General features: G+C 46.3%; 1 protein-coding gene and 1 long non-coding RNA gene across 3 annotated transcripts; one reads left to right on the top strand and one right to left on the bottom strand.

Annotated features, from left to right (window-relative positions):
- Nucleotides 1–1,222: 1,222 nt before the first annotated feature.
- RRP15 (ribosomal RNA processing 15 homolog) lies at nucleotides 1,223–17,394 on the bottom strand. Of its 2 annotated transcripts, none has more exons than XM_016165070.2 (5): nucleotides 17,213–17,393; nucleotides 11,993–12,267; nucleotides 9,468–9,565; nucleotides 7,782–7,983; nucleotides 1,223–2,340 (listed from the first exon to the last, which is right to left on the bottom strand). In XM_016165070.2, the coding sequence occupies exons 1-5, from the start codon at nucleotides 17,355–17,357 to the stop codon at nucleotides 2,200–2,202; spliced, it is 861 nt and encodes a 286-aa protein (XP_016020556.2). In that variant the 5' UTR covers nucleotides 17,358–17,393; the 3' UTR covers nucleotides 1,223–2,199. The 2 variants fall into 2 exon arrangements, with proteins under 2 accessions (XP_016020556.2, XP_036091339.1); XM_036235446.1 differs by lacking the exon at nucleotides 1,223–2,340 and adding an exon at nucleotides 3,973–5,255 and having other exon boundaries at nucleotides 17,213–17,394.
- Nucleotides 17,395–17,468: 74 nt separating this feature from the next.
- LOC118613362 lies at nucleotides 17,469–26,639 on the top strand. Its single transcript, XR_004955426.1, has 3 exons — nucleotides 17,469–17,668; nucleotides 20,625–20,761; nucleotides 25,309–26,639. It is a non-coding gene; the product is annotated as an uncharacterized LOC118613362 (long non-coding RNA).
- The last annotated feature ends 351 nt before the right edge of the window (nucleotides 26,640–26,990 follow it).

Genomic DNA, 26,990 nt, shown 5'->3' with positions numbered 1-26,990 from the left:
AATGCTGAGAACGCTCACGTCAGCCACCTCAACATCCAGATGAGGGAATAAGGTGATATCTAGTTACTGATTACCTCATTACTATTTTCAATAGTTCTTTCGAAATAAAGAAAAATAACTGATTATTATTTTATGTCTCTAGTTGCCACAAATAAAATCCGAATGTGGTTACGGTCAGACACACTGGGGCGAAGGCGACATGCGGTTCTTCCTCACCTCCCTCCGCAGGGAACGCAAAGACAAGCAGGAAGGATGGAATGGGCGTGGCATCATTTACCTGACTGATGTCAGGAGAACTCACACCTTGTGGGTAAAACATGTAGGGTAGAGGGGGCAGCTAACACATTTAAACCATTCATCTAGAGATATACACTGAAGTTCCTAAAATAATATGCTCATCCTTAGACTCATATTCCTACATGGTGCCATTTTGCTTATATATTTTCTAGCCAAGGTACAGAAATACTAATACATATAAAACATCTCATCTTTATAAAACTTATTTCACGTCATACATATAAATGGATTATAGCTTCCTAACTGATACATATTTTTTCTTATAGTGGCAACTCAATTTTATTTTGTAATGAAGTAATTTCTGAATAAAGAAAACCTGCAAATATTTTCTCCCTTTCAGTTTGAAAATCCTGTTCAACTTTTCTAAATTCAACTAAGGACTATACAATGAATATATCTCAAAAACAACTTTTTAGCAAATGAGAAGTTATTTACCTGTTTCTATCCCCCAAATGCACTATTGAGAATTTTCTCCAAGCTTTAGTATGATGCAGAGGAGATATAAAACAAATAAATAAAGCACCATCATCAATTATGGGGAGAAAAAGTTTTTAGGTGCTGTGTTAGGTTATATTAAAATATTAACCTGTGTTAAGTTATAATGGGATAGTTACTCATTACTATTGAGGAACATTTGTTCGTATTTATATTATACTGACAAAATGGCAGTCCTATAATTTAATAAGACACTAAAGTTCAAAAACTGGAATAAATACGAAAACGCATTTTGAGCCTTGCTGGTCTAATCACTCGGTATCTTAGGTGTATACCCTCCTTTATGATAACGAATGCCGGGCCACGAACTGATGTAACTTTAGTTATGCAATACTTCCAACACTCGGCGCGTTTGCAAGTACAAACGTCTTTGCTCTAACACAGTTTTGGGGGGAGGATTATCTTTCAACACGTAACAGACGCAAGTATGTGCAAGCGGGTAGTAGGGAAGAGCTATTTTTATTATGAAAAGATGGGGAAAGGGATGGATCCTCAAAGACATAATTCCGCCACAACCTTGCGATCCCAGGTCCAGTTTCATAGAAATTTGGGAAAGACGCTATAGTCTTACTTTCTCCTCTTTTTATATTGAACAGCTAGATGCTAAACTCACTCAGTTTGGTCATCTGAAGGCAGCAATAAGGAATCAAGTCTCAAATCAGGTGCGGTATTCCGACGCAGACTGTTGTCAATTCCTGCTATTCCAATGGTCAGTAAGACCATAACGGAGAATTTAAAGAAACTTAAATATTAAAAAAAAAAAAAAAAAAAAAAAGCCAAGAGGGGCTAAAATCTGTCAGATATGCGTCCTAAGAAACGATGCTTCGTTGCATAAATTAAACATGAGAATTTCTACCTCAGTAAATATCTCATACAAAAATAAGCTAACACTTAAAAATAAATCTAAGTCATTATTTACATATATTACTAAGCATATAAAAGGATACACTATAAAACTAGAGATTTGGTGTGTTTCTTATATCTGCCAGAATATCTAAAAATTAAAATCCCTCCAAATCAGAAATACTGTAATTTTAAAATTTTACTGTGTAAGTTTTCTCAATAGCTCGACAAATACTATCCCCTAAACCTATAAATACACAGGTCTGTCAGTTGGAAAGCTGAAAAATATGAATTTCAAGGAGTTCGTTTTAATTATGAAGGGTCCACGAACAGCATGTAAACTGTAACGATGCTGGCGAAATGCATATCCTACTGGACACGTAGAAATGTTTCTTTTCACAAATGTTTTGAGGAACAAAGCTTAAAATGACACAAAGTTTGAAAAGACAATTTTAACAAAGCGAAGCAGGGAATCGTCCGTCTTTTGGCTTTCTGACAACTCCCGACTTCAGGGCACGCCGCACCTTCCGGGGAGAACCGAGTGCCGGCGCTTCGGGTGCAGCCTCACGTGTCGGAGCCGCGCGCAGACGCCCGCCTGCCGCCGTCGGGCCCGTCGCCTTCTCGGTCCCAGTCTCTCATGGACGCCCCCATCATGAAGTCGTCGCGCAGGACGGTCCATCCCGGGCCGTCCTCTTTCCCTTCGGTCTAGGACAGTCACAGAATCGAAATATTCAAAAGCCGATTTAATCGCAGGGAAATAAAAAGGTCCAAGCTACAACACAAATTTGTCGACACAATTTTACAAAAGGAATGAAACCAGGACAGTGGAGAGATTGGCTTTATCTACACACTAGGATCATATCTGCATAAATATGTAACAGAGCTATAAATTAATACGATGTTTTTACTCCATAAAAGTATCAAGGAAGCAAAATATATTTTCCTTTTTTTTTGGCAGTGGGAGAAAATATAGTAAGTTCCAGGTTTGGTATCAATTTTTAAAATCTTTTGACAATCAAAAGTCTTACAATATTATTTCAAATTCACTGATAATTAGGAAACTTGGCAAATTATTTTAATACAGACATTTAATAAAAGTTTTTAACCCGAGATAAAGGAGAAAAAGGAAACTAACTAGGTATTGTGCTAGGTTTTTATAGATGCTGTCTCATTTAACATTTGATAAAGATTTGAAGCAAATCTTCTTTATTCAGGTTATGATCGTACTGCCTGACGTAATCACGAAATCAAAAGACTAATCACATGCTAAAATTATAAATAACTGACGCAGGCAATAAACACAGTAAGTAGTTAATTCATTTTGTTTATTCACAGGATTTGTGTAAAACTATTTAAGAGCCTCAGTAGTCTCTCATGGAACGACAGCACCACCTTGTGGTATAAACTAGTAATACATGATGTGCAGAGCTGTAGGCTCCGCCCCTATCTTCATCCCACAACTACAGGGAGAGCTGTCTGTCAGGAGCGTCCCTGGTGCTGGAAATGCAGGACCGAGCAACACAGGCCCCTGTCTTCCCAGGTCTCCCGGTTACGGCTTTACCATTCATTCCATCCACAGAAACACACAATGTCAGAAAATCTCTGTAAACAGGCAAGCACCCATGACATTTCCTTAGAAGATACCATTATTTTTATGGGGGCTATTAACCATATTAGAAACGATTTTTAAGAGAAAAGGTATTAAAGACAGTTGCTGGATTACAAGAGATAACTTACTTAATTCTGCTGAAGCTGCTTTTTAAACAAACAGCCCCGAAACAATCATCCCATTAAAAAATTTAAAAATCGTACGCTGTTACAAACAGGGGAAGCGCCCACTGTCCTCCTCCCGTCCCTCTGGGGTCAGAGAGCAACGCCGGGCTGTGTCTAAATACGGCCGAAGGCTGGACGGCGGGGAACGGGGAGCAAAGCCTTCGGCTCCGGCTCAGCCGGGGCGCTCACCGCTCGCCGCTCACCCTCGCCACAACGCCAGCGAAGAAGCCACCTGCGGCAGGAGCAGGGAGGAGGGGGCGGGAATCCCCGCTCCGCCCCACCCCGCAGCATGGACCCCACTGCTGACACCGCTTCCGCCTGCAGATCACGTTGCCACCGTGTGAAGAGCCACTTCCCCTGATGCGACCGGTCCCCTCCGCCAGTCTCACCTTAGATCAGAGCCGCGGCCGAGGGACAGAGGTCCAGCACCTGGCAGACGCACCTGCAACGCCGTCTCTCCCACAACGCTTCCCGGGAGGGCCGCATCCGAACCGGCGACGTCGGTGCCCGTGCGTGAACACACGCACCCCCGCGGGGAGCCCCCACGGCGAGCCCCCGCGCTCGGCGAGCCGCACCCACCACGCGACCGGCCGTCACCCGGGAACGGGCGGCTCGCACTCCGGCCGCCTCGACGCGGGCCGTTTGGTCTCCCCGACGGCCAGCCTCCGGGGGCTGAGCGGCCCTGCCGCCAGCTGGCGTCGGGCGGGCGGGACAGGGACAGAACCTGCAACAGCCCCGGCATCCTCATCCCTGGGGACACGTTCCCAGACACCCCGGTGGAGGCCCGAAACCGGAGACAGCAGCGGCACTAAGCAGACTGGGCTGTCCCTGTGCACACGCAGCTACGACAAAGTGTAATGTGTAAGCGGGGCACAGTGAGACCCACGACTACTAACCAGACAGAACCGTGACGACCGACTGTGGTAGGGATCGGTGACGGGGGTCCTGCTCCCACCCTTCTCCCCGTCCCCGCCATGGCGTGGGAAGAAGCGAGGAGTGTTCTACTCGACGCTTCCAGACCTGTTACCCGGGCGACACCCCTCGGCGAGCGGGGCCGCGCACAAGGGCGACCGCTGTCGTTCAGAAAGGAAGGGAGGGACGACCGTGGGCCAAAGGGAAAACCTCTGACGTGCTGACGCCGACTGCCTCCCGTTTTCCTTCAAAGGCCATCGCGCAAGCACGGCCCTCGGCACGCACGCGAGCAGCGCGGGGAGCGGCTCGGGGCGCCCGAAGGACCGTGCGGCCGGGCCTGCGCTGCGGGTCCTGCTGGAGGCGCGTCTGCGTTTAAGCAATCGACGCGGCCGGGGGCAGTTTTCCTAGGTGTGGTCCCCAGGTCAGGCACCCGTGTCTCGGGCCCCAGGGCGGACCCGCTGAGGCGGCAGCCCCGCGAGCTGCTGCCGTCAGCCCCTGGGGCCGGCGACGCGGGCCAAGGCCTGAGCACCGCCAGCGTGGCTGTGCTGGGAGGCCCGGGGACCGCGCGACACACGGCCGCACGGACGTCCCCACGCTGCCGGACGGGAGCGCAGGCTGGAACGGCCTGAGGGGGGACCCCGCGGCCCGAGGGGGACCCCAGAGCCCGAGGGGAGACCCCACGGCCCGAGGGGGGTCCCTGCGGCCTGAGGGGGGACCCCACGCGCCCACGACGACCGACCGAGAAGCAGAAGCTGAATCGAACCACGTGAGGCACAGACCAAGGCCGCCCCGCCCCCGTCGCCTGCTTCCACAGAGATGCTTGATCAAGATCACACAGAAGTCTGTCGACTTCCACGATGGAGACGACCCTTAGAACGGAACCGGCTTCCACCACAGCGTTCACACACACACACTGGCAGCTGTTGAAAAGCAAACTGAAAACAGAGGTTTGGAGTTATTCTTTTGTCTAACAATAATGAAGAGCTTAACACCGAATAATGCAATGAGGTTTCAATTTTGAAGGGGGAAAATTAAAGTCGATCCTAAGAAAATAAACAGTATAATCACATCTATATTTAGCAATCAGCAATACTTATTTTCCTTGCTTTCCACAAGAACAATGTTCAGTTTTCACTTTAATTTAGTTTCACCTAAATTAAAAAAGGTTCTTAACTCTGGCTAAATTCATTTTAATACCTTTGTGTAGCTGCAAATTTTTAGTAAGCACTTTGCATTTCTAGTTAGTAATCTCCCTTACAGCTGAAGAAAGCCCATCTGAAATTCTGCCTGTAAAATAAGGAATATGTGGGAAAGCCCTTTAGGCAAAAAAAAAAAAAATCCTAGTAGAAACAAATGGAAGCAAAATACAGACCCAAGTCTTCAGAATTTGAATAAGAATACCAAAGGCTTCCAACCACGTGAGAAGTCGTGACTTCCCAATAAACAGAAAGGACTGAACTTTTCAGTGTGGACTGTCCAAGAGTCTCATGGGGAACCCACAGATTCAAGGTTACACACAAGGGCTCAGATCAATACAAACTCAACTCTCCTCGGCTTAGAGAATCCTTACTAAGCGACTCCTATTTTGATCAATTTCTGTCTTCTCCATTCCGTCACAAACTAGTTCATTTTAACTGCTTTGCCAGAAGGGTATTCCAGGCTACGGGACCACCAGGCCTTCGGTTTGGGTAACCGTGTAGCTTCCAGATCCGAATGTGTACTTTATACGAGCCAAGCAAACTAGGAAAGCATATAGGAGGGTATCCTAGGAATAAAAGATCAAGATGCTGAAATTACATCCCCCTTCATTACGGTCTGGGCACATGTTCTGGCTCGCTTTCCAGGAACTCGGGCCTCACACTCCTGAAGAACACGCTTCTTTGATGCATTATTATTTTTCGTCCACGGCATTGTTTTTGTTATAATTTCATTTGCTGCCCTTGTACTACACGCTCGACAATCAAATGCAAGTTCAAGGAGGTTCGCTTGGTGGTTTCTGTTCGAACCAGCTATCTACAATCTGGCTCCACAGAATTAAGCTTTAGGAAACTTTCAGACCACGCTGATTCACTGTTTATGTTCTCTTAAGGACTGTTACTATGTTAAAGCTCACTACACAGCCTGAAAAGACAAATGTAACATCTTAAAGAGTCTTCTAAGTGCTCTGTGAGTTTCATTCTCAATTAGGAGCTTGAAATATTTAGAATACACTCTGCCTGTCCCTCTCTTAAAGCGCGCCCTCGTTCTTTTATCTCCTGCAGTGTGGCACTTAAATGAGAATTCAGACTTATAAACAAAGCAGAACTGTAGATCCATCTAGAAAACAGACACCACTGTTCTGATATCACGAATTTGTTCAACAGCTTAAATGAGAAAAAAATATGTGAAAGTTCTCTGTAAAACCATGATTGCTACATAAACAAAACGAAGTTGCGTCTAGTAAAGAACATGCATACCGCCGAGCTAGAGACTGACGTGAAGAAAAGATTTAAAAATAACCAGAGCTCCTGCTGGCCGTGAGGACGCGCACCTCCGGCTGGGCTGACAGGTGCCACCCGCCGCGCGTCCGGCCCAGGAGAGGGGCGCAGCCGCCCGGATGCCCCGCCGGGACCGCCGGGCCAGCAGGGACCAGCAGGGACCAGCCTCGGAGGCTCGAAGGGGAAGCAGCAAACGGAAAGCGCTGAACTCGCCGCGCGCAGGGAGAGGAGCGCAGGGAGAGGAGCGGCGACAGGAAAGGGAGCCGCGCGCTCCTGACCCTGCGGGGAAGGCCTGTCGTCTGGCGCGGCTGCCGCAGGGCCCCGCCACAAGCGGGCGGCCTGAGCAGGTCGCTCCTTCTCCCACAGCTCATCTCCTCCTCCGGGGGCCCCAGGGAGACTCTGCTTTCTGACCCCCCGGCTTCTGGCGCTGTCAGCATTCTCTGGCCTTCGGCCCTGTCACCCCGACCTCGGCCTGTGTGGTCACGCGGGTCGGAAAGGCTGGAGAAGCATTCATCACACCAGAGGTCATGAAAAGGACGAAGGTCGTCCGCGGCGACCCGAACGGCAGGCAGCCGCCTCAGCGCGAGGACGGCCGTCCTCACTCCCCAGGGCCCCATTTCTGCGTGTTCTGGACGCCACACCCTGAAGCCGAGCCCTCCCTCCGCTCCCCAGTCCCCAGAGCCCACGGGGGGGGGGGGGGGGGACCGGCTGCAGATGAGAGACGCGGCCCTCCCTCTAAACATGTCCCTGGGTCTACTGGTCCCCGAGCGCCAAGCGCAGGGCTGCGACACCCATCGCGGGCACCTCCGCACCGAAGGCGTCGGCAGGAAACCCCGGCCTCCAAACTTGTCAAGCAGGCTGTGGCCCTGCGGAAACTCTAATAAAATCTGAAGACGCTGTAACTTGTCAGTGTGCTTTTCCGCCTCGAAACCCCCGGCGTAAGAGCGAACGGCCCGACGCGCCGAGCCCTGGGACGAGCCTTACCTGCCCGGCCCCCGCCGCGCTTCCGGCGGACCCCTTCTGGTCCGCGCCCCCGTCCATGCCCCTCAGGACGCTGATGAAGTCCTTCTTGGACACAGCGGACATGAGCTTGGCGCGCTTCCTGATGGAGCTTCCCGCCTCCTTGACCTTTTCATCCACGTTCTTCTGATGCTTCTGCACAGCGTTGAACAACTGCACGACGCCCCTACAGATTGCAGACGAGCAGAGCACCGTGCTCAGCTGACGCGCACCGCAACGCAAACTCCGGGACCCCAGCAGTGGGCTTTTCCTGCTCGGGAAAGGGGCGAGCGCTTTGCAGGCACTCGATGGGGAGCTGACTGAACGGACAGATGCATCGAAACGTACATTTCGATGAATACGAATTTCTGAATAGAGAATGTGTGACTGATCCGTGATTTGTTCCCCAGCTTTGGTCTTTCTAAATCAATGTCCGTGCAATTAGAACTAAGAATTACTTTAAACACAAACATCTATTTACATGCCGGCTGAAAGCACTGCTGGATAATGGGAAAAGCTCCCTTTTCAGTCAGCTGCCTGACCATCTGACTCTCGCAAAGATGTTCAGGATTTTGATTTCATCTGTAAATGGGAAAAATAATACCCAAGTTATCTTAAAAAGCATTCAGCTACATTATCTGCAACTCTTACCCTATAAACTGATTTTAAAATCCTAGTTAAAAAATACTTATTTTGTAGGTACTTTGCTTCATAGCTAAGCTCGTTCAGAGATGAAGTCTGAGGATTAAGACCTGCGATGCCCGTCACAGGAGCCACGAGCCACGTGATCGGCGAGCACGTGAAATATGACCGGTCGTGACTAGTCGTAACTGCACTGTGCTCTAAGTTTAAAACACACACTGAAGTCTGAAGACCGAGTACGAAAAAGAGAATTTTAGACTCTCACTAACAAATTATTTATATTGATCACATGTTGAAATAATTTTTTAAAAATACTGGGTTAAATAAATCATTGAAACTTATTTCCCTTCTTTTTACTTTCCAACGTGTGGCTACAAAAAAATTTAAATTACATATGTGGCTCACGTATTTCTATTGGAAAGCACTGATTTACACCATCGATGTCCCTTCCGGCTCTAACATTCTGTGAGCTGTTAATTTCCCTGCGACAGTGATCACGGGGAGAGGCGACTGCCACGGCCCCCAACATCCTGCACACCCTTGCTGGGCTTTTCCGGACATGGAGGCCCTGACTGCTCTCCCGGGGCATCCCACAGGGCTGGGCTCGCCGCGACCTTCAGGAAGGAGCTAACTGCTCCTCCCAGACAAGGAGCAGGCTTGTTACCGCTCCCCATAAAAGCCATGGCGTCCCAAGCACCGCGTTCCTCATCTATAACGTGACCCGCGCCAGGGGCAGGCATCCGCCCAGGGCACCTGTGCTGCCCTGAGCGACAAAGGAAACCAGTGGGAACGTGAAGCGCCCGGGAGGAACGAAGTCCTCTGTCTCTGACCTGGAAGTGTCTTGTCTTCCGCCAGCATCCAAGAAACGCTACCAGGCCATAAACAGGACAGAGTTCCACGCCCTGCACCGCAGGCCTGGGACCAGGGCGAGGACAGCGAGGGGCCCAGGGCATAAAACTTAGGAGGCGCTTACTTTCAGCAGCGAAGCGTCAGGATTCTCAGCTGGAAAGGGCAGAAACTCCGTCTTACCTCGTGGCGATTCTCTGAAGATTTCTCTCCGCCTCTTTGTCCTGGACGACATCTGGCTTCACTCTGCACATCATGTCCCATTCCCGCTTCTTATCGAGCTGCGTTAGAAATATCAGCACGTGAAAGAGTATTAGGCATTTTTGAAAGCGCAGTGCACTTTGATATGATACTCTTAAAGGACAAAGGTAATAAATCATTCTGGCTTAGTCTGTCACGGGACTTTAAGAAAACCCATGCTTTTAGGGGTGCGGCTCGGGGAGCCTGTGGTTAGCACTCAGCGTGCCACGTGAGAGCAGAGTGGGTTTGTCTCGGGGTCTCTGGCGGCGGCAGGGGCCTGGAGCGCTGCCAGGGCACCGAGCCCGGAGGACGGGGCCGGGTGCGGGAGCACCACACTCCCGCTGCGCCGTCACCGCGTCACCGGGGCGGAGGGAAGACCCGAACCACCCCCTTCGGCGACCACACGTTTGAACACTGTTTCTCCTCGTTTTCGGGAACTGACTTGAAGAATTTATATCAGCTTTAAAGTGAACAGCATCATGTGCAGACAGGTCCTATTTATACGGTGACGATTTTCTTTTCATGAAACCATTGAAGTCCACTTCTCTCACGACACGTCTGACCACCACCCTTGCCGTGTATGGCACCTCGGCCACCAGCCGCAGCCACCTGATTCTTTGCCACTGCGCAGAGGTAGAAGGGGAGCCGCAAATGAGAAAGTCCCACGGACGACGACGTGATCCGACGCAGAACCGTCTTCGAGGAATATCCTGGTCCCGGGCACCTGCGTTCACACGCTGCTTCTCCGGGTCCCCTCCCCAGGCCAACATGTCACCAAATACCAAATACACTGAATATGACAAACTAATCACCAAGAAGCTGCTGAGCATCGAACCCGGCAACAAGAACCAGCGACAGAAGTCTCCTTTAGCTGTTCCTTTTCTCCACTCACCTGACCTCTCACTTTGTGTTAATAAAAAGGTCTAATCACAGTAAAAGCAAATTCCTGCTCTCGCTATAAAGATTAGCCTGATTCTTTTCTAAAGGAATAGATTCTTCCCAAATCACATTATTTAACTGTTAAGAAATTCTCACTACCAGATTATGCCGGAAATAAAAAAATATATATTACTTTGAAGTTTAAATCTGTCAATTCGGAATTATCTACAGTCCTCAAGGAATAAGGAATTAGCTGGCATGCAGTACCTCAAAATAATGAACTCTGAAATGCATTTTTATAACTACGATTAGAAATAAGTCCCCAGTGTCCTGGAAACCGATGATGCCTAACTTTAAGAAACGATGGAAATTCGCACAGACTCTAATGGGAAACACCTAAGGCGTCCATAGCCACGCGTCCCGTTTCCGGCAGTGACCCGTGTGCTCTCGCGCACCCTGGGGACAGCCCCACCCCCGGCAAGCTCTGGCCTGGGGCGCGGCGAGGCGCCCGTTTCTCTCGGCGTGGGGACGTGGCTCTCTCGCTGAAGCGCTGGGCCCAGGGACTTTAGGGTCTGATATTGTTTACGGCCTCTTCTAGCTTGTGCTAGATAATAAACAGAGACTCAAATTTTCCATTGAAAAGTTATGAGTACGATTTAGAGACAAAGTGTATCCTAAAGCACAGAGAGAATATTGAAGTCATGACGCAGTACGTTCTGTTTCTAAGAGCGATGCTCGGAAAGCTCCACCTTCACACAGCCTTTCACACAGAGCAGCCAGCGCTGGCAGCGAGGGAAACGTCGACCCTGAAGCCAGATAAGGGCATGATGTTCAAAGGAAACACGTGCAGATACAAACCCATCTTCTTCCTTCTCGCCTACAAAGTACGCCTTGGACATCTGTACCGTCATGTTATCAGTGCGAATGGAGAAAGTCATTTTCTCATTAAAAAAAACAACACTTATTTAGTAGCCGAATGTTTTAGACTTCAAGTACAAGGGATACAGAAACCTGGCTGCTGTCTCTTAATCTTTACACTACACGACAGCAAACGTAAGTCCGACTTCTGGCCTTTAACGAGCAGACTGCACGAGGCCAATTTCCGTCATCTGGGGTTTAAAAAAGGGTGTAATGGATCCAGGTTGTCCGGAAGAGAAATACTGGTTTTCAGAAGTGCGACCAGCCCGACAGTGGTATCTTCACAGATTTACATAATAAAATCGGTTTTAGCAGAAAGTAACTAACGTGGCCATTGGTTCAGCAGCCGACAGAGTCAGCACATGGACAGCTAAAGTCGATAAAGCGACAGCGGTCACTGCCACATGCGTGACTGCTCGGCTGTAAAAAGATAAAGTTCCTCGGAGCTCACGTTTCTGCTGCTTTGTGTAGGTGATTAAAAAGTGAACATGCTCAACGGAGTAACTGAGACTAGGGTTCAGAACAGAACCTTGGTTATCCGCACCGCCCCCCCCCCTCAAAGCAAGCTAAATGCTGAAACGCTAACTGAACCATCGTCACCGGGCACAGCCCGGCGCAGACGAGAAGCCGACGCGACCCGCAGCCGGCCGGCGGGGCGCCGCGGGGCCTACCTGCTGTCTCCTCTCCAGTCGCTCCTGCTTTCGCTTTGCTTTCTCCTTTTCCAGCTCTTTGTTTTTGACCAGGATGGGGGGCTTGCTCCCGGGAGTTTTCCTGTGGAGGATTCTGGCCATGGCGTCCGCCCAGCCCTCGCTGGCTCCCACGCGAGCTCCCGCAGCACCGCCGTGCCCGCGGTCGCGGGGTTCGGCCTCGCCCTCACTGTCGGCTTCTGCCGCTTCATCGTCAGAAGAAAGGGGGTCCTCCTCTGGTCTACGGATTCCTGCAGAACCTACGAGAAGGAACAAACGAAACTTTACCGCCGGAGGCAGAGGAGGCCGAGGCGGTCACCGACGCCGCACGGGCCCGGCGCGGGGTGTGCGCGAGTCGCGGTCCTCGACTGTGTCCGTGAACAATGAGGACGCTAACCCACCGGGAAAATGGTACCGCGCTGCCACGGTACAGGAACGGCGGGATCACTTCTGAGGGATTTGGCCCAGGTATTAAAATCCTGAATTCGTGTGGCAAAAAAGAAAGAAAGAAAAGAAAGAAAAGAAAGAAAGCCAACAAAGCTCCTCTTTTTATAAAATTTACATATATATTTATAAAAACCTGAGGACATACGACTTCAGGCTTTGACATATAGGAGACATAAGAACTTACAAAGGAGATATAAGAACTAAATTACTGCCCACAATATTAAAAAAAAAAAAGTTTTGCCCAACAAAAGCTGACAGCACCATCATTCAATCCAAGGAGTGTGAACATCTGTCACATACCAGATCCCAGAGTCACACAGTCTCCTCCCTTCTTCCTCTCATGCAAAGCGCAACGAGAAACAACATTCGGAGAACGGAGTTAGCTGAAAACTAAACCTACTACGAGTGCACGTGTTTTATTCCACAGGGTCAGCAGTACTGATAACAAAATAAACAATGCTTTGGAAAGTGCTTCTTTTGGCAAGCATTCATATGAGGCATGGTGGCTAAAAGTCTGTGTCAATGAAGAGTTTCTGGGTGACTAAAAGCGGAGGTCTTTGCCAGCTCCTCCTGGTAAAAATGTCAAAGCTGCAACAGTGACATCTAGTGTTCTGTCCCGAGGAATTCACACCCAAACTGCAGCAGACTCCACGTTTCTCAGATGCCCTGTAAAGGCAGCCAATGGGCGTTATGACCTTACAAGCCACTCCAAGTCGCCACTTCTAACCTTGGCTGGTTTTTTTGTTTGTTTTTGTTTTTTTGTGTTTCTTACCCAGCTCGTCTACCATAAAATGCACAATATGGAAACACAATGAACCTGTGGAAAGTTTTCTAACTCCATTTCACAGCCAGTGCTCACCCCACCAACCAAAAAAAAAATTCCAGAAGAATGCACTTAAGTCACAGTTCTTTTTTTTTTAAAAGAAGCTCCACCCCAGAAGTTCTAAGACGTTCACTGACAATAGAAATGATGCTGTTTTTCATAAATAAATTAAAAACGGCAATGTAATAAGGTCTTCCAGCATCCTGAGAAACAGGAGTTACTTCTAGGACACCACAGATAATCATGATGCAAATCAGAAAGCAGAACTGGTTCTTAAAAATTAACTGTATCCTATAAAATTGAGACTTAGAAAAATTTTTCCACTGAGTGATCTTTAACAGCACAAGGGGATATATATCCAGGGGTCTGAAGGCATCAGAGTAAGTGAGGAATGTCTTTGAAGTCCTGTGTGTTATTTTAAAAAGTAACTCTAATCTTGCACTGTGTTAAAACTCTGGAATAAGGGTGGGCTACACAGACTGCGCACAGGAAGTGACAACTGAAGGCCCCGGCCGGGCTGTCTGCATTCATGGAAAGTTCTGTTCTATTCTCAGAGATGCTCACTTGAGAGCTTCATACATGGCCAGAATAACAGAGGAACTGAGTTTTAATTTAACTTAGTTTCGATTACTTTACACTTCAAGAGCCGCAGGTGGCTAGTGCCCACCACGGTGGACGAGGCAGGATCAGAGCCCTGCGGTCTCCTGCTGCCTGTCCCCAGACTGCCAGCTTCCTTTCAAACTTGCCATCTGCTGCTGACCCCGGACACCGTTAGCTGCTGGCAAGAAAGTGAGCCGCTTTGCTTAGCCTTTGGAACTGGGATAAAGTTTTAAGAAGACTCACAGGCTCTTGATATTTATTTACTGGTACTCGTGAATGAGGAGGAAGGAAGGTCAAAGTGAAAACTCTCAATCTAAGTTTCTCTTCCTGAAGAAATCAAATGTTCGATGTAGGCAGACAAATCAGTTAGCCAACTCCAAACCTGGGTTTCGCAATTTGTAAAATTTATAAGCGTTCTTCTAAAAGAAAAGCAATTAGAAAAATTGACTGTGGGGTTATCTCTTACAAAGATGATGGCTACTCAGCTGTTTATCAAAGAGCATGCGGCGAGGGTCTGAAGACGAGAGAAGGGAGGAGGCCGAAGCAGAGAGAGTCTGACCCAGGCCAAGAGGAAGCGGCAGGGGCGGGATCGCTCAGTCTAGACCCGAAAACGGCCTCAATCCGAGTTGATGCTCTGCATGAAAATTAAAATTTTTACTGTATTCACCAATAACAGCAGACGGACGTGCCAGCAGATCCTGACTCCAGTACTTTCCAGCACAACCTTGGGCAAGTTACCCAATCCCTCTGTGTCGCAGCTTCTTTTTAAAATGGGGATAAAAATAGTACCTACCTCACTGGGTCGTTATGATGATTAAATGAGCTAACACACGAAGAGCAGTTAGCACAGACCCGGTATGTGATGGGCATGAAATAAATGATAGTAACCAGAGGAAGATGAGGGTACTGAGGACCTGGAGGATCCCAAACGCTTAAAAAAGGGTGTCAAACACAGAGGGGTAAAATAAATTGTATTCCACCTACAGCCTTGGTTGAAATAACGCTGGCACTACGTAGCTAGCATGTATTTAGAGCGAGCTACCTTTTAAAACTCTTGATGTGTCAGTTAACCATTCTTCATCCCCATTCTGACTCTGTGGAAACCACGCACTCCCCTGGTTATTACGAGGTCCAAGAAAAAAACAAAACAGCTCGATGAAATGGCTGCTCCCCATCCCAGCTGTAAACCATCTGTTCTGCTCACGCCACGTGACCTTGCCAACCAACTGTTAAAGCAGTTAGAATATTCAAAATTGATGTTTTATAACTTAAGAAGCACTTACCTTTGAGAAAAAAATGAAGTCATCCCAGCTTTCCATAAAAAAATTAAAAAAATAAAATCAAGTGGCCACCTCGGGACAAGCCGTCTGTTTCCTGAGTCCGTCCTGTAACTTGCTAAACCACTGAGGAGACTGCGATGCACTTCGGTTCTTAGGCATGCTCCTTTGCTATTTTAGGTAATTAAATGACGAAGGAGGCTATAAGCTGCAGTGTCATGAAAAGCACATCGATCTGCTCGGTTACTATATCTTAAATACAGCTTTGTAGTTTATCAAAAATGAAGGGACAGCTCCTAGGACCTTACCCTAGATTGTCATCAAGTCTTATGTTAGAAGAAGGTGGCCATTTTTCACACATGTGGCCAGAATAATTCTGCAAACATGAAATTACCACTCCTTTCTCCTCGCTTACAGCCATGCAGGCATACTCTATAGCGTAAGGGTCCAGCACGCCAGGCCACTGCGTATGACTTACTGGGTTGCTCACCTCGCCTGATTTGCTGACTACACAAGCTTAAGAATCAAGTTTGCATTGTATCTAAACCCCTAACAATGCACCAGTCCAATAAATCTGAGTAGTTCGGGATAACTCAGAGGTGAGGTTATCAACCCCTACTTTTTAATACTTGGTATCATCAACTACCATTTATATTTCTTCACTTGAGTTGAATTACTAACTAGGAAGTGTTTTGTTTTTTGCTTGCTTGTTTTTTTTAAGACTATATACAAACTTAAGAGCCTGTCCCTAGACCTGGAACGAGGTATCATCAGTTCAACAAATCTAACCAATGTAAACTCATGTAGTGGTGCCATCCTCCCCCTTACGACACTTGATATTTATCTACTATTTAAAATGCTGATTGCAGTATTTTACCTTCCATATTCCTGATTCGTGATCACTTTTGATTTTACAATAATAAAATTTCAAACTCTACTGAAGAGTATTACAATTTACCAAACGTTCAGTTTGAATTGTTTTGCTATCATTCAAGTTTACAACTTCTGTTCACTTTACCCTCAATGATATCTGGTACATGAGAAAGAGTGTAAAAATCTCATTAAGAGAAGTTTCCCATTTACCCAGCAAATATATAGGTACTGAGTAGTGTGCCATGAGCCGGTCGGTGTCAATCCCAAATAAATGACACATTAGCAAGAGAAACCTAGACTCTAATAAGTATTTACAATAATGCACTGAGCAGTCAGAAGAGTCCTAACTTGGAATATCTAGAATTCGAAAAGAGGCATCTGATTTCCATGTGGCTAATTACACTTAGTGGTTAGGTTAGTCAGTAAGGGGCGAATCAGCTGGAGCAGGTAACTGACATGAGCTGAGGTACATCATAAGGGCTGTTACAAAGCTCTAGCTGTAAAAAGTCGTAACACCTGGGCAGGAGGAGGGCAGGTGTCCTCTGCAATTCCTTGTAACCTAAAAAGCTAGTAATGCCAAGAATAAAAATAAAGAGGAAGAGGCGAGGAAACCGCACGGCCGAAGGCCTCAAACATCGTTCCTCCTTTCAAAACAGGCTTTCTGAGAGAGGCGGTTTCCCGCTGCTATTTTTATTTTTATTCCACGTTAGCCACCTACTCTTCCTTCATTCACTGCTGTCTACTCTCCAACTCCCCAACACGAGCACGCACCCACCGCCCGAGGAGAGTTGGGCACACATCGTCCATCTTCCTCTCACCCCCTTCCGCGTTTGCGCCTCACTCCCTAAGAGCCCTATCCCATTCTTGTAATTTCACAAACCTCCTTTCCGTTTTTCCTTCTGTTACTGTAAGCTTCTGTTTGCTGCTGTAAACGGCGGCGGTTTTGTCTTGTTTAGTTAGTAACAGTGACTCTGAAAACGTCTAGGCAAAGAATGTGTAAGCTCGAAGGGATGACGGCGTCCCTTCCCTGAACACTATTTCCCGACGCCTTTCACCGGGCCAAAGTCGCCCGCAGGACGCCATGCCTCGCGGGCGGCGACCGACACCCGCACTGGCTTTCCCTGCTTCCCGCAACCTCGGCTTGGCCTTTCCCTAAGAAGCCAGCGCTCAGCCCTAGGACGTTACCTCCAATGTCGCCAGCATCTTTGTCCTCATCTTTCAGCTCCGATGCTACAGCCCTGGCTACCATTTTAATCTTCTTTTTCTTCTTTAGTGAAGTTTTCGGCTTTTTCCCCGCACTCACACGTGAGTCCGGAACGGCCGCAGCCATGTTTCCTCGCCGGAAGCGTCCCTGAGACTTCCGTCCGGTGGTAAAGAGAAGCCGTTCGGCATCTAGTTCCGGCAACGCAAGGTTCCGGGGCGGGGCCGGGTAGCCCGGCGTTCCGGCTGGAGCCCTAGCATCTCGGCTGGAGAGAAGTCTGGCTTCCCATTGCAAACCGACTAGTATCTCGCTTTCCTCGTCTGGGTCCCAGGCGTTAGGGGATCCAGTCCCAGTATTCCTTCTCGGAGCCCGACCGCGCGGTGCAGACCCGCGCCCGGGTCCCTTCTCCTGCCTCCCGCCCGGGGCCAGCATCCCCCAAGGTCAGCCTGCCACCTGCCTTCGCAGTCCCGCGTCCCCTCCAAGCAGCTACCACAGTCCCCGCCCTAAATCGTTGGCTTCTTGAAATTACAGCCCAAATCTCATTCACCATTTCCACCTCCATCCCCTTGGATGGAGCCCCAAAAATTATTTTTTGGAAGGGATGAATGAATGAATGAATGAATGATAGACTACAACTACTGAAAAGGTTAATGAATCAGACGAATGATATAACAGGTTATATCATTCGTGTTCTGTAGGCCGGGCATATTCTAAAGGCTTTACAAACTAAACTTGGAGATTTTCCGGTGGAGGGTTTCTGGGTTAATACCCAGATTTTTTAAAGGGAGTACGAATTCCTCAATTTGACATTACGGTTGTTTATTTGGTGATCACAAGTGACGTTTAGAGAATTTTACAGCTTAACATGATGGTTTATATAGAGCGATTTCCTATGTGTACTTAAAATTTAAGAAACTGTGTGAAGATAAGATTGGTCGATTTGTTATAGATTCAAGTTTTCTTTTTAAAAATAACATAAGATAGGCTTCAGATTTTCCTGTGGGAATCTGATTTTTTGAGAAAGGCATTACTGTTTTTAAGCAGGAGGTTCCTCTTTCAATTTATTGAATCTTCACAATAAGCCAATGAATTAAGATGCTCATTTTACCTAATTAGGTTCCCATCATCCAGATGAGGAAACTGAGGCACAGAAAAGATTACAGCCAGTAAGTGGCAGAATCACATTCGCACCTAAGTAGTCTGTCTGCTCCTATGTATGTTAAACCACTGAGCTACTGTGCCAGACTGATGCCCCTTAGCACTTACCAAGTATATCCTGAGAATGGACAATGGAAATTTCTGGCAAGCACTGGCTTTCATAAATTAGAAGGAAAACAAAAACCAAAAAACTCTGCCCTCACAATAAACTAAAATAATTGACAGGAGGCAAATAGAATGTCTACCGTATGATGGAAATAACCAAAATCACGGATATACTCGTATGCGGACTTGTACAAACGTACCTGTGCTAGCCCTCAGCTTAATGCCTCTCAGCTCCGCATCCATCCTTTTTGGCTGCTCTGTGAAAACACAGCGGGATCCTATGAATAGTTTTCCTTTGCCTGGACCACAGGGATGTTCGGCTTTGCCAGTAGAGGGCACTATCGTGACATAAGAAGGAGCCTTCGTGCTGGTCACAGAGTGCTGTGCTGCTCTCTGCTGACTCCTGGCATAGCTTCTCCAGCCCCGGCCCCTGGCATCTGGCTCCTGTTTCTCCAGCATCTGACTCCTGCAGTGCAGTGGTCAGCAGCACCCAGTGGCCGGCAATCACCCTCGCTTCTTCCCGCCCCATGCGGTTTTGTAGCAGAGTGGCTCTAGTGGGACACCTTCCAGGGAACTACTCTCTCTCTGGCACCTCAAAGGGCATCGATTTCCACATGGTACCAGAAGGTGGATTTCCAGCAAGTCCTTACAAAAGAAATTTTGTAAGACTGTGTTCTGCTAACCGTAGATATTTATTATTCCTCGAGTCATCTGTCTTTGTAACCACGTGCGGTCCATCAGGAGTTTAGGTGGCCACCTAACAGTGCGTGCTTGGGAGACATGGCCCGAGACCGGAAAGCCTCGAAGCAGCAGCCACTCCGCCACGAAACTAATCAGCAAAACGTGACACAGTGTTCTTGTAGCCACTGAAAATGAGAAGAAATGGCCACCGTTCTCAGATGCTAAAGAAAGCAGTTTGATAGGAAAAGGATGTTGGGATGAGTGTGAGGGAATCTGCTTTCTCATCCTATTTGCATTCTAACGAGATATGCCTAGTGGACACCGGGGTGCCTGCCCCGCGTCCTGTGAGCGGAACCCTGTTTCTTTCTGCTATTAACTCCTCCCCTTCACAGCCGTGTGCCTCACAGGCCGCTGATCTCACCCCAGGAGCCAAGTTCAAGGCTGAGTCTGACGGGTTTAAGGGTAACACCCATGGGCTTTGCTAGGAATAGCAGTGTGACCCAATAGGACATGACAGGAAGCCAAGCAGACAGTTTCCTGACGCCATGGGTAGAAGCACAAGTAAAGATGACCGCTCTTTTCCCCCTGGACAAAGTCGATGTCAACGTGAACTCTGTAGCTGCCTTCTTGTCACCTGACAGCCGAACCACCATGCAGAGTGCACTGCACTGTGGAAAGAACTGGACCTTCAGCCGTATCACGAAGCTGCTACATCGGCAGAGGCTAAAACACAGTGTTACGTCTGAACGTTTCCCCAGCGTTCTTAAGCTGAAGCCCTTACTGCTGATGTGACCCTCTCTGGAGATGGGTCTTAAAGAAATAACTAAAGTGAAATGAGGTCATACGGGTGGGCCTCAGTCCAACAGGACTGGTGTCCTTAAAAGAAAGAGACACTGGAGATGCTTACCCACAGGAAAAAAGGCCACGTGAGCACACACGAGAGGCCCCAGGAGGAACCAACCCTGACGGCACCTTGGAGCCTCCAGGACTGGGAGAAAATAGATTCATGCTCTTCAAGCCACCCAGTCTATGGCATTTTGTTAAGTCAGACGAACTCTCCCACCATACACGTCCTTCTTCGGCAGGATAGTCACTGTTCAGGTCGGTTTGTAGTGAGTCAGGTTTTCTGTTCCTTGCATCTAAATGTCGTTGCTCTTGATCCACTCTGGGACCTTGGCAAGTTGCTTCACCTTAAAAAAAAAAGGTGTTTGATTTCCTCATGTTTAAAAACAAGGGGGCTGGCCTAAATAAACTTTAAAATTTGTTTCAGCGTACATTTCTATGCTATTATGGGATAAATTTCCAAGTAGACTCTGTTTTCCCAAACCCTTCCTCTGAAATCCATGATTCAAGTCTAGAAGGCATACCTCTGCAAAGAATATTCGATAGCAGTTATCTAAAATTAATAATAATAATTTGATTTGTTCTGAACTCTGCAATTTCTTTTTTTAGGTCATAACAGGGTGGAGAGACTATGAAGATGGACATAACCTTCTTTGGTTGGAATGAGGACTCAGAATGGAGTTGCTGTGGGTATTTGGCTTCTGTGTCTTCCCTGGCTATGGACCCTTAGGACAGAGAAATTACTAGTAAGTATCTTCCATGTGTATCACCTTAAGGCTTTTGAAATCCATTAAGGAGTAAGTAGCTAGATCTTCATTTTCTCCCAGATCAGGTAATTTTTCTCTCTAAAAGAAAAGTGGAACTCTCTCCGAAGCCCAAACATTCCAGATTCCACCTGTTCATATGGCTGTTTCTGAGTCTTATAATCTTTATTTTAAGGACACATATTTCTGAATCCTTTGGGATGTCTTTAAAAAGAAGATAGCTTTCCTCTTTATCTTTCCTCTAGCACTGAACTCCTGCTTGTGGTATAATTAAGACCCAAGCAGTAACTTCATTATTTCTACCCAGACTGAGGCCATGTTTGATTGCCTTTTTAGAGAAAACATCCCTATCAACAAGAAAGGGACAGATTACATCATCTGGTTGGTGTTAACAACGGAGCAGGCAACTACTGGCCAGACTAACGGGCCTTGTTTCATTTGAACGAATTACTTGTGGACTCCTGGTCTCAGAGCCTGCATTAGCGAGACGGGCATTACCATGCATCAAGGAGACATATTCCTCTTGCATAAAACCTTTCCATTAAAAACTCACCTCGCGATGGGAGTTAACCATCTCTTAGGCAGTATTCATCAGCAGTGACAAGTTCTTCTGCCCAGGATTACTGGATGCTCAAGAAAACAGACGAGCAAAGAGGGGCTACCTCGGTCCTTCCAGACTTTCTGAGTCTCACTTCTGTTAGAAGAAAGTGCATCCTGAATTGTATACAAGGAACTGCCTCTTCCTTCCCGTTGTGACAGTTGAACTCAACCTATCGAAATACTGACTTTACATTTCCTTAGACCCCCACCACCTCGGAGAGTTGTTGCGGTATCGACAGAGAGAACTTTCAATAAGAAAAATGGGTTAGTCGTGTATTCGATCAAACCTCATCATAGCCATTGTCACGGCAGATGAGAACATGGCCCTTATTACAATGAATACTTTCAAAGCAAGCTCCAGCACGTTGCTTTTCTAATTTTTTTTCAAGCTTTGTTCATTTTGTCGTTTCGAATGGACTCATTCATCATGTGAAAGTAGTGAACACGAAATTTAATTTTCTTAAGGCAGAAACTGGACAATGTTTGGCTTTGACACGATCAGACACATTGCTCTGGGGCCTTGTCGTTGCACAGGACAAAAGAGAAAGGGATGGTGAGTGTCGGGATGTGTGACAGAATTTGATCTCTACTCTCAGCTCCCCAAAAAGCTGTCTCCAGAAGCAACTGTTTCTCTTAGTAACTCGAGGCCAGATTTTGAGGTGCTATTCACATGCGGACATGGAGCTCTGGCTTGAATGGATGCCCCTGGCTTATTGTCCATGTTTCTGTACTCACAGGTCTCTTTCGAAGAGGTCGCCTTAAATTGTTCTTGGAACATACCTTGTGTCTTTACCGAAGAAATGACTTTTCAGTATCTATATTATTTCCTGAGCATTTCATGAAATAATGTTCACAACTGTCAAAACAGAATGGCTTTGGATCTTTACCAGAAGGCATATTCATGGAGTCCGTGAATCTCAGGTTTGGAAACTCATGTTTGGAAAAACCATCAGAAATAGTCTCGTTGCATTTTGAATATCCACCGATGATCTATGTCTTGCTTACAGGAAAACCAACAAGAACAAAACTGTACATGTTTTATTTTGTAGTGGGATTCGGTAATGGCCCAATTATGCTCAGCCTCACCTAATGGAGGGTCTCCCCAATTAGTGGCTAGAAGTCAAAGGGCAACTCTGACCTTCCATTCCACCTTTCACTAATGGAGAAGGCCTCGCACCATGTGAGGACGGTCATAACGAGTTTCTTGCTGAAATCCACTAAATACGGTCAATAAATATATTCTGACTACTGTTGGTTTTCCTGTGAGGTCACCAGAGAGAAGACCATTCTGTTGTCAGCAGATACTGAGACTGTGGTAGACTCATTGATGACTTTTTACCCTTAAACTTGGAATTCTTCCCTGACTTTTTCTTGTAAAATGAAAGTCAGTGGAAGGGTGGGAGCTGCTTTGTCAGACCTCCAGTAATTCCAGCCCCAGGAAAAACAGGTAGGTCATCCAAAGGGGCTCATGTGGCCTGAGTGTCACTTTGAGAGGGAATGCAAACAGTATTCTTCAGGTCACGGACAGGCCCAAGGTCAACCTTAATAACAGAAAGCGCTCAGTTAGAAGCAAGGAGCTCTAAGTAACAAGCTAAGACGCCTCCTGAATCCAGAAAAGAATATAACCGATTGAAATCCTACAGATAAAGACAGGAAGCCCGCTCTGCTGGTTCTTCCCCAGGCCTTGAGCGGGGTGAGAGGGAACGTGGAAATAGTCCTAGGAGGGACACAGAGCAAGGTTACTAACGCCACTTACATTCTACTTCCTGATACCTCTTGAACCTATCAGCTTCTTTCCATCGTACTGCGTTTATCTTGGTCAAAACCACCATCATCCCTCCAGTGGATTGTTCGGAAAGGCTTCTCATTTGGTCTCCCTGCACATACTCAGCAGACAGAATGATTTTTTTCCCCCAAAATGCAAATCAGACCTCCTACACCTCCCTTACATGACTTGCCAGGTCCTGCAATGGTCTAATGGCCCAATGGTTCTTGGGACCAGTGAGTTTGTCCCCCGAAGAGCCTTTTGGCACTATAGAGGTGACACTCTCAAATGTTAATGCACAGTTCCAAAAGGGACAGTGACTGGGAGTCCAGTGTTTTCATGTTTTTGATATAACTAAGGGGGGCGGGGTGGGGAAGGTTCCTATGGTAATAGAAGCTGTAAATGTAACTATACCAATTTCACCTGTTATGTGTTCTAATTAATTTAATTTGGCGAAACCACAATTTACAGTTCAGTGTGTAATCTGAACTTAATTTTTTTATAGAATAATAAAGTCAGGATTTCGAAGAAAAAATTTTTTTTTCTGGGGACACGGAATAATGAGAACTTAAAACAGGAGAAAATTATGCTCCCCAAATTCGACCAAAATAGCAAGAAGCAGATACAACGCTACCTGTGTTGTGAGCATCTCTTCGCTGTTACTGCAGCTTAAAGATTGTTAAAGAGAATTATTTAAGGAAAACATTTCTTTAGTTTCGGAATAAATTTCTAGGCATCGGAAAAGCTTTTCTTCAGCTCTCTTTACTAAAATAGAGATCTTGAGGAAGAAAAAACAAACAAACAAAAAAAGAAAACCAGGAAAAGCACATTAAAACTGACATGAGAAGCACAGGGTCCCACGAAACTGTCCCCAGCCTCATCCTTTGTCTGGAGTTACGTTTCCTGCACGACGATCTCATCATTGCTTTAATGGACAGACATACAAACCGACGTCCATGAGCAAGTTCAAACACAGATGCCATCGAGTACAAAGGAGCGGTCCTTTCCAGATTAAGGACTTAACCACTCTCCGTCCCTTGAGGCTATTCCAGGGCACAGGGAAGACCACGGCCACGTCTGAAATGCAGGATTCTGTGTCCCCGCTGTGGTCAGCCTTCCGGGGAGCTCGGCCCTCCCTCTTCCTCTCTAGGGACTGCCATCCCCGGCCTCACTTCCGCGTTTTTTTATTTGCATGTGCTAGCCTTTTTATTGCAAATAGGGCTCTAAATCTTACTTCACAAATGGATATTGCACTTTGTGTGAGTGCGTGTGCAAGAGAAGCTATCAATAACGTCAGTTATGAAAACCTGATCATAAGTGTTTTTAGTCCATTAGCCATTTCGCTTTATTTATGTCCCCTTTCCGGCTGGATTTGAAGCCAATATTCAAAAAGATGAAGTCTGGATGAAGAGCAGCACAAGTGGGGTATAAAACACTGTCGCATCTTTTCAGGCTGGAAAAAATTTCTTATATTATTTCTTTGAACAGTTTCTAACAAACAAACAAACAAAAAAACAAGGAGTGCAGAATGAGGAACTGGCCAAGGACGGGTATTTAATTTCTATCTATCTATCATTATCTATTATTATTATTATCATCATCATCATCATCATCGATCATCTATTTTATATCTATCATTATCTATCATCTATCTACCTACCTATCTAATCTATCATCTGTCTGTCTGTATCTGTGTATGTATCTCTGTATCTCTGTATCTACCTATGTATCTATGTATCTGTATCTATATCTATCTATCTATCTATCTATCTATCTATCTATCTATCATCTATCTACCTACCTAACTAATCTATCATTTGTCTGTCTGTATCTGTGTATGTATGTATCTCTGTATCTCTGTATCTACCTATGTATGTATGTATGTGTGTGTGTATGTATGTATGTATGTATCTATCTATCTATCTATCTATCTATCTATTGTCAATCTATCTACCTACCTATCATCTATCTGTTTTCTATCATTACATTTAATTACTTTCAACAAACATTACCAAAATTTAAAAATGACTTATTATGCACCCATTAAATACGCCTATAGGCAATTTTAACATATTTTGCTCCATTTCAGCTACTAATAGAAACGCGGCTCATGATTTATGAATAAAATCCCGTTCGCTTATTTGCTGATTTATCTTCCAAATAGCATGCAGCCTGAGCCGTTGAACCCGTACGGAGAGAACGCAGCCCGGGCCTTTCCCGCTGTACGGCGGCTGCGGAGGTCGAGGTTGCTGGTGTGTGGGTACCAGTTCAGCGCCTCCCAGAAGCCATCGCCTGCTCCTGCCGCAGCAAGAAGAGCGTGGAAATGTCAGCCCACGGACTTCTCTCCATGCGTCCCCCTCTCCCCCGCGGTGGGGAGCGGGGCTGTGGCACTCACCCCCCAGAGCCGTGCTCCTCACTCACAGAGCCCCAGGAGAGCCGGGAGAGAGAACAGGACTGGCGACAAAAGGGACGCTTTAAATAATCTAGGCTTCTTTTATGGCATATGAAAGCCCATGATGATATCCATGCAAAGGAGAATGCATTTTCTCCAATAGGTTAATAGGCATATTAATAGGGGTCTTTTAAGAAAAGAATCAAATGTTTGGTCTAATGCCCAAAAATAATAAGCGATATTGTAACTCGGTGTTGGGCTTAAATGCCTTCATTTGAGCTCTGTACACTTAATAGTGAGTCTCAGACTTATTTACATTCGTTTCCGTTAATGACAGTGCAGATAGGATATTTTACACCCTGACGGAGACCCAAATGAAGGCGAACACACACTCCTTGAGTCACCTAGCCCTTCTCTGTGGAGTCATTTCTAATTGAATGTTAAGATCAAAGTTTAAGTTTATAAGAAAGAAAAACAAGTTCAGATAAATAGTTATTATCTGACATCCTTATGAAAATTCATGACCTGCAGCTTTATCGGGGACCTTGTAAGAATTCTAATTGTGAAGTATGCAGAGCTATTTAATGGCTAGTCCGCTCCAGTCTCTTGATAAGAAGTGAGTTAAATAATTGTCCTGTTTAACTTGTGCTTGTTAACCTTTAAGGTCAACTAGTTTGAACATACGTTTAATGAAATCCTGGAGCCAGAATTTATGATACTGCTGCTGAATGTTAAATTGGACAATTTACATAAGCAGGACATTAACCTTCTGAGCACTAAATAGCATTTTAGCACTTAGCCGCTGGGGACAATAAGGGACATGTTCTATATATTTGTGATTAGCTTGCCTGGGAACTCTCATGATGACCAATTGGCCCACCAAGTTTAGCAGCGTAATTAAATGAATGGACTCAACCTAAGTAAATTATTGGTGCTGTGTACAGTACATCATTATAGTTTGAAGGGAAAAAATATGAATAATTTAATAATACATTACTAATTTATCAATGCTAAGTGACTTCGAGGAGCCTCTTTGTAGTTCATTGTTTTAAATCTGGTATTTGATTTACCGATTAAAATAGAACTGATTTCATTTCTTGCTATAGAAATATATGGAAGCTGTAAATTTTATTTATTTTATTTTATTTTATTTTATTTTATTTTATTTTATTTTATTTTATTTTATTTTTTGAGGTGATAAGTGTGATATCTTCTGCTTTGGTGATATTACAAAATGCCTACTACCGTGCACTGATCAGCAGGTAACTAGTCATTGGTCACAATCAGATGTGTGCCGTCCCCGTGACTTGGGAGCCTTCCTGAGGGGAGGGCACGAACCCCTGAGTTGTTCATAAGCTCAGCCTGAGACACATCGGTAATTATCATTATGCTGCAGAAGGGTCCAGCACCAAGGATCGCCATTTGCACCTCAACTAGCAGGGTCCCTACTGATC

Source organism: Rousettus aegyptiacus, unplaced genomic scaffold, assembly GCF_014176215.1.
Source record: "Rousettus aegyptiacus isolate mRouAeg1 unplaced genomic scaffold, mRouAeg1.p scaffold_m13_p_18, whole genome shotgun sequence".
NCBI lineage: Eukaryota > Metazoa > Chordata > Mammalia > Chiroptera > Pteropodidae > Rousettus > Rousettus aegyptiacus.
The sequence above is the reverse complement of the archived record's forward strand: the minus strand, read 5'-3'. Positions and strand labels throughout refer to the sequence as shown.

Coding starts and splice junctions, on each gene's coding strand:
- RRP15 (XM_016165070.2), bottom strand. CDS start 17,357: ATGGCTGCGGCCGTTCCGGACTCACGTGTGAGTGCGGGGAAAAAGCCG. Junction 12,268..17,212: donor AGATGCTGGCGACATTGGAG/GTAACGTCCTAG, acceptor TCCTTCTCGTAG/GTTCTGCAGGAATCCGTAGA. Junction 7,984..9,467: donor CTTCAGAGAATCGCCACGAG/GTAAGACGGAGT, acceptor TGCAATCTGTAG/GGGCGTCGTGCAGTTGTTCA.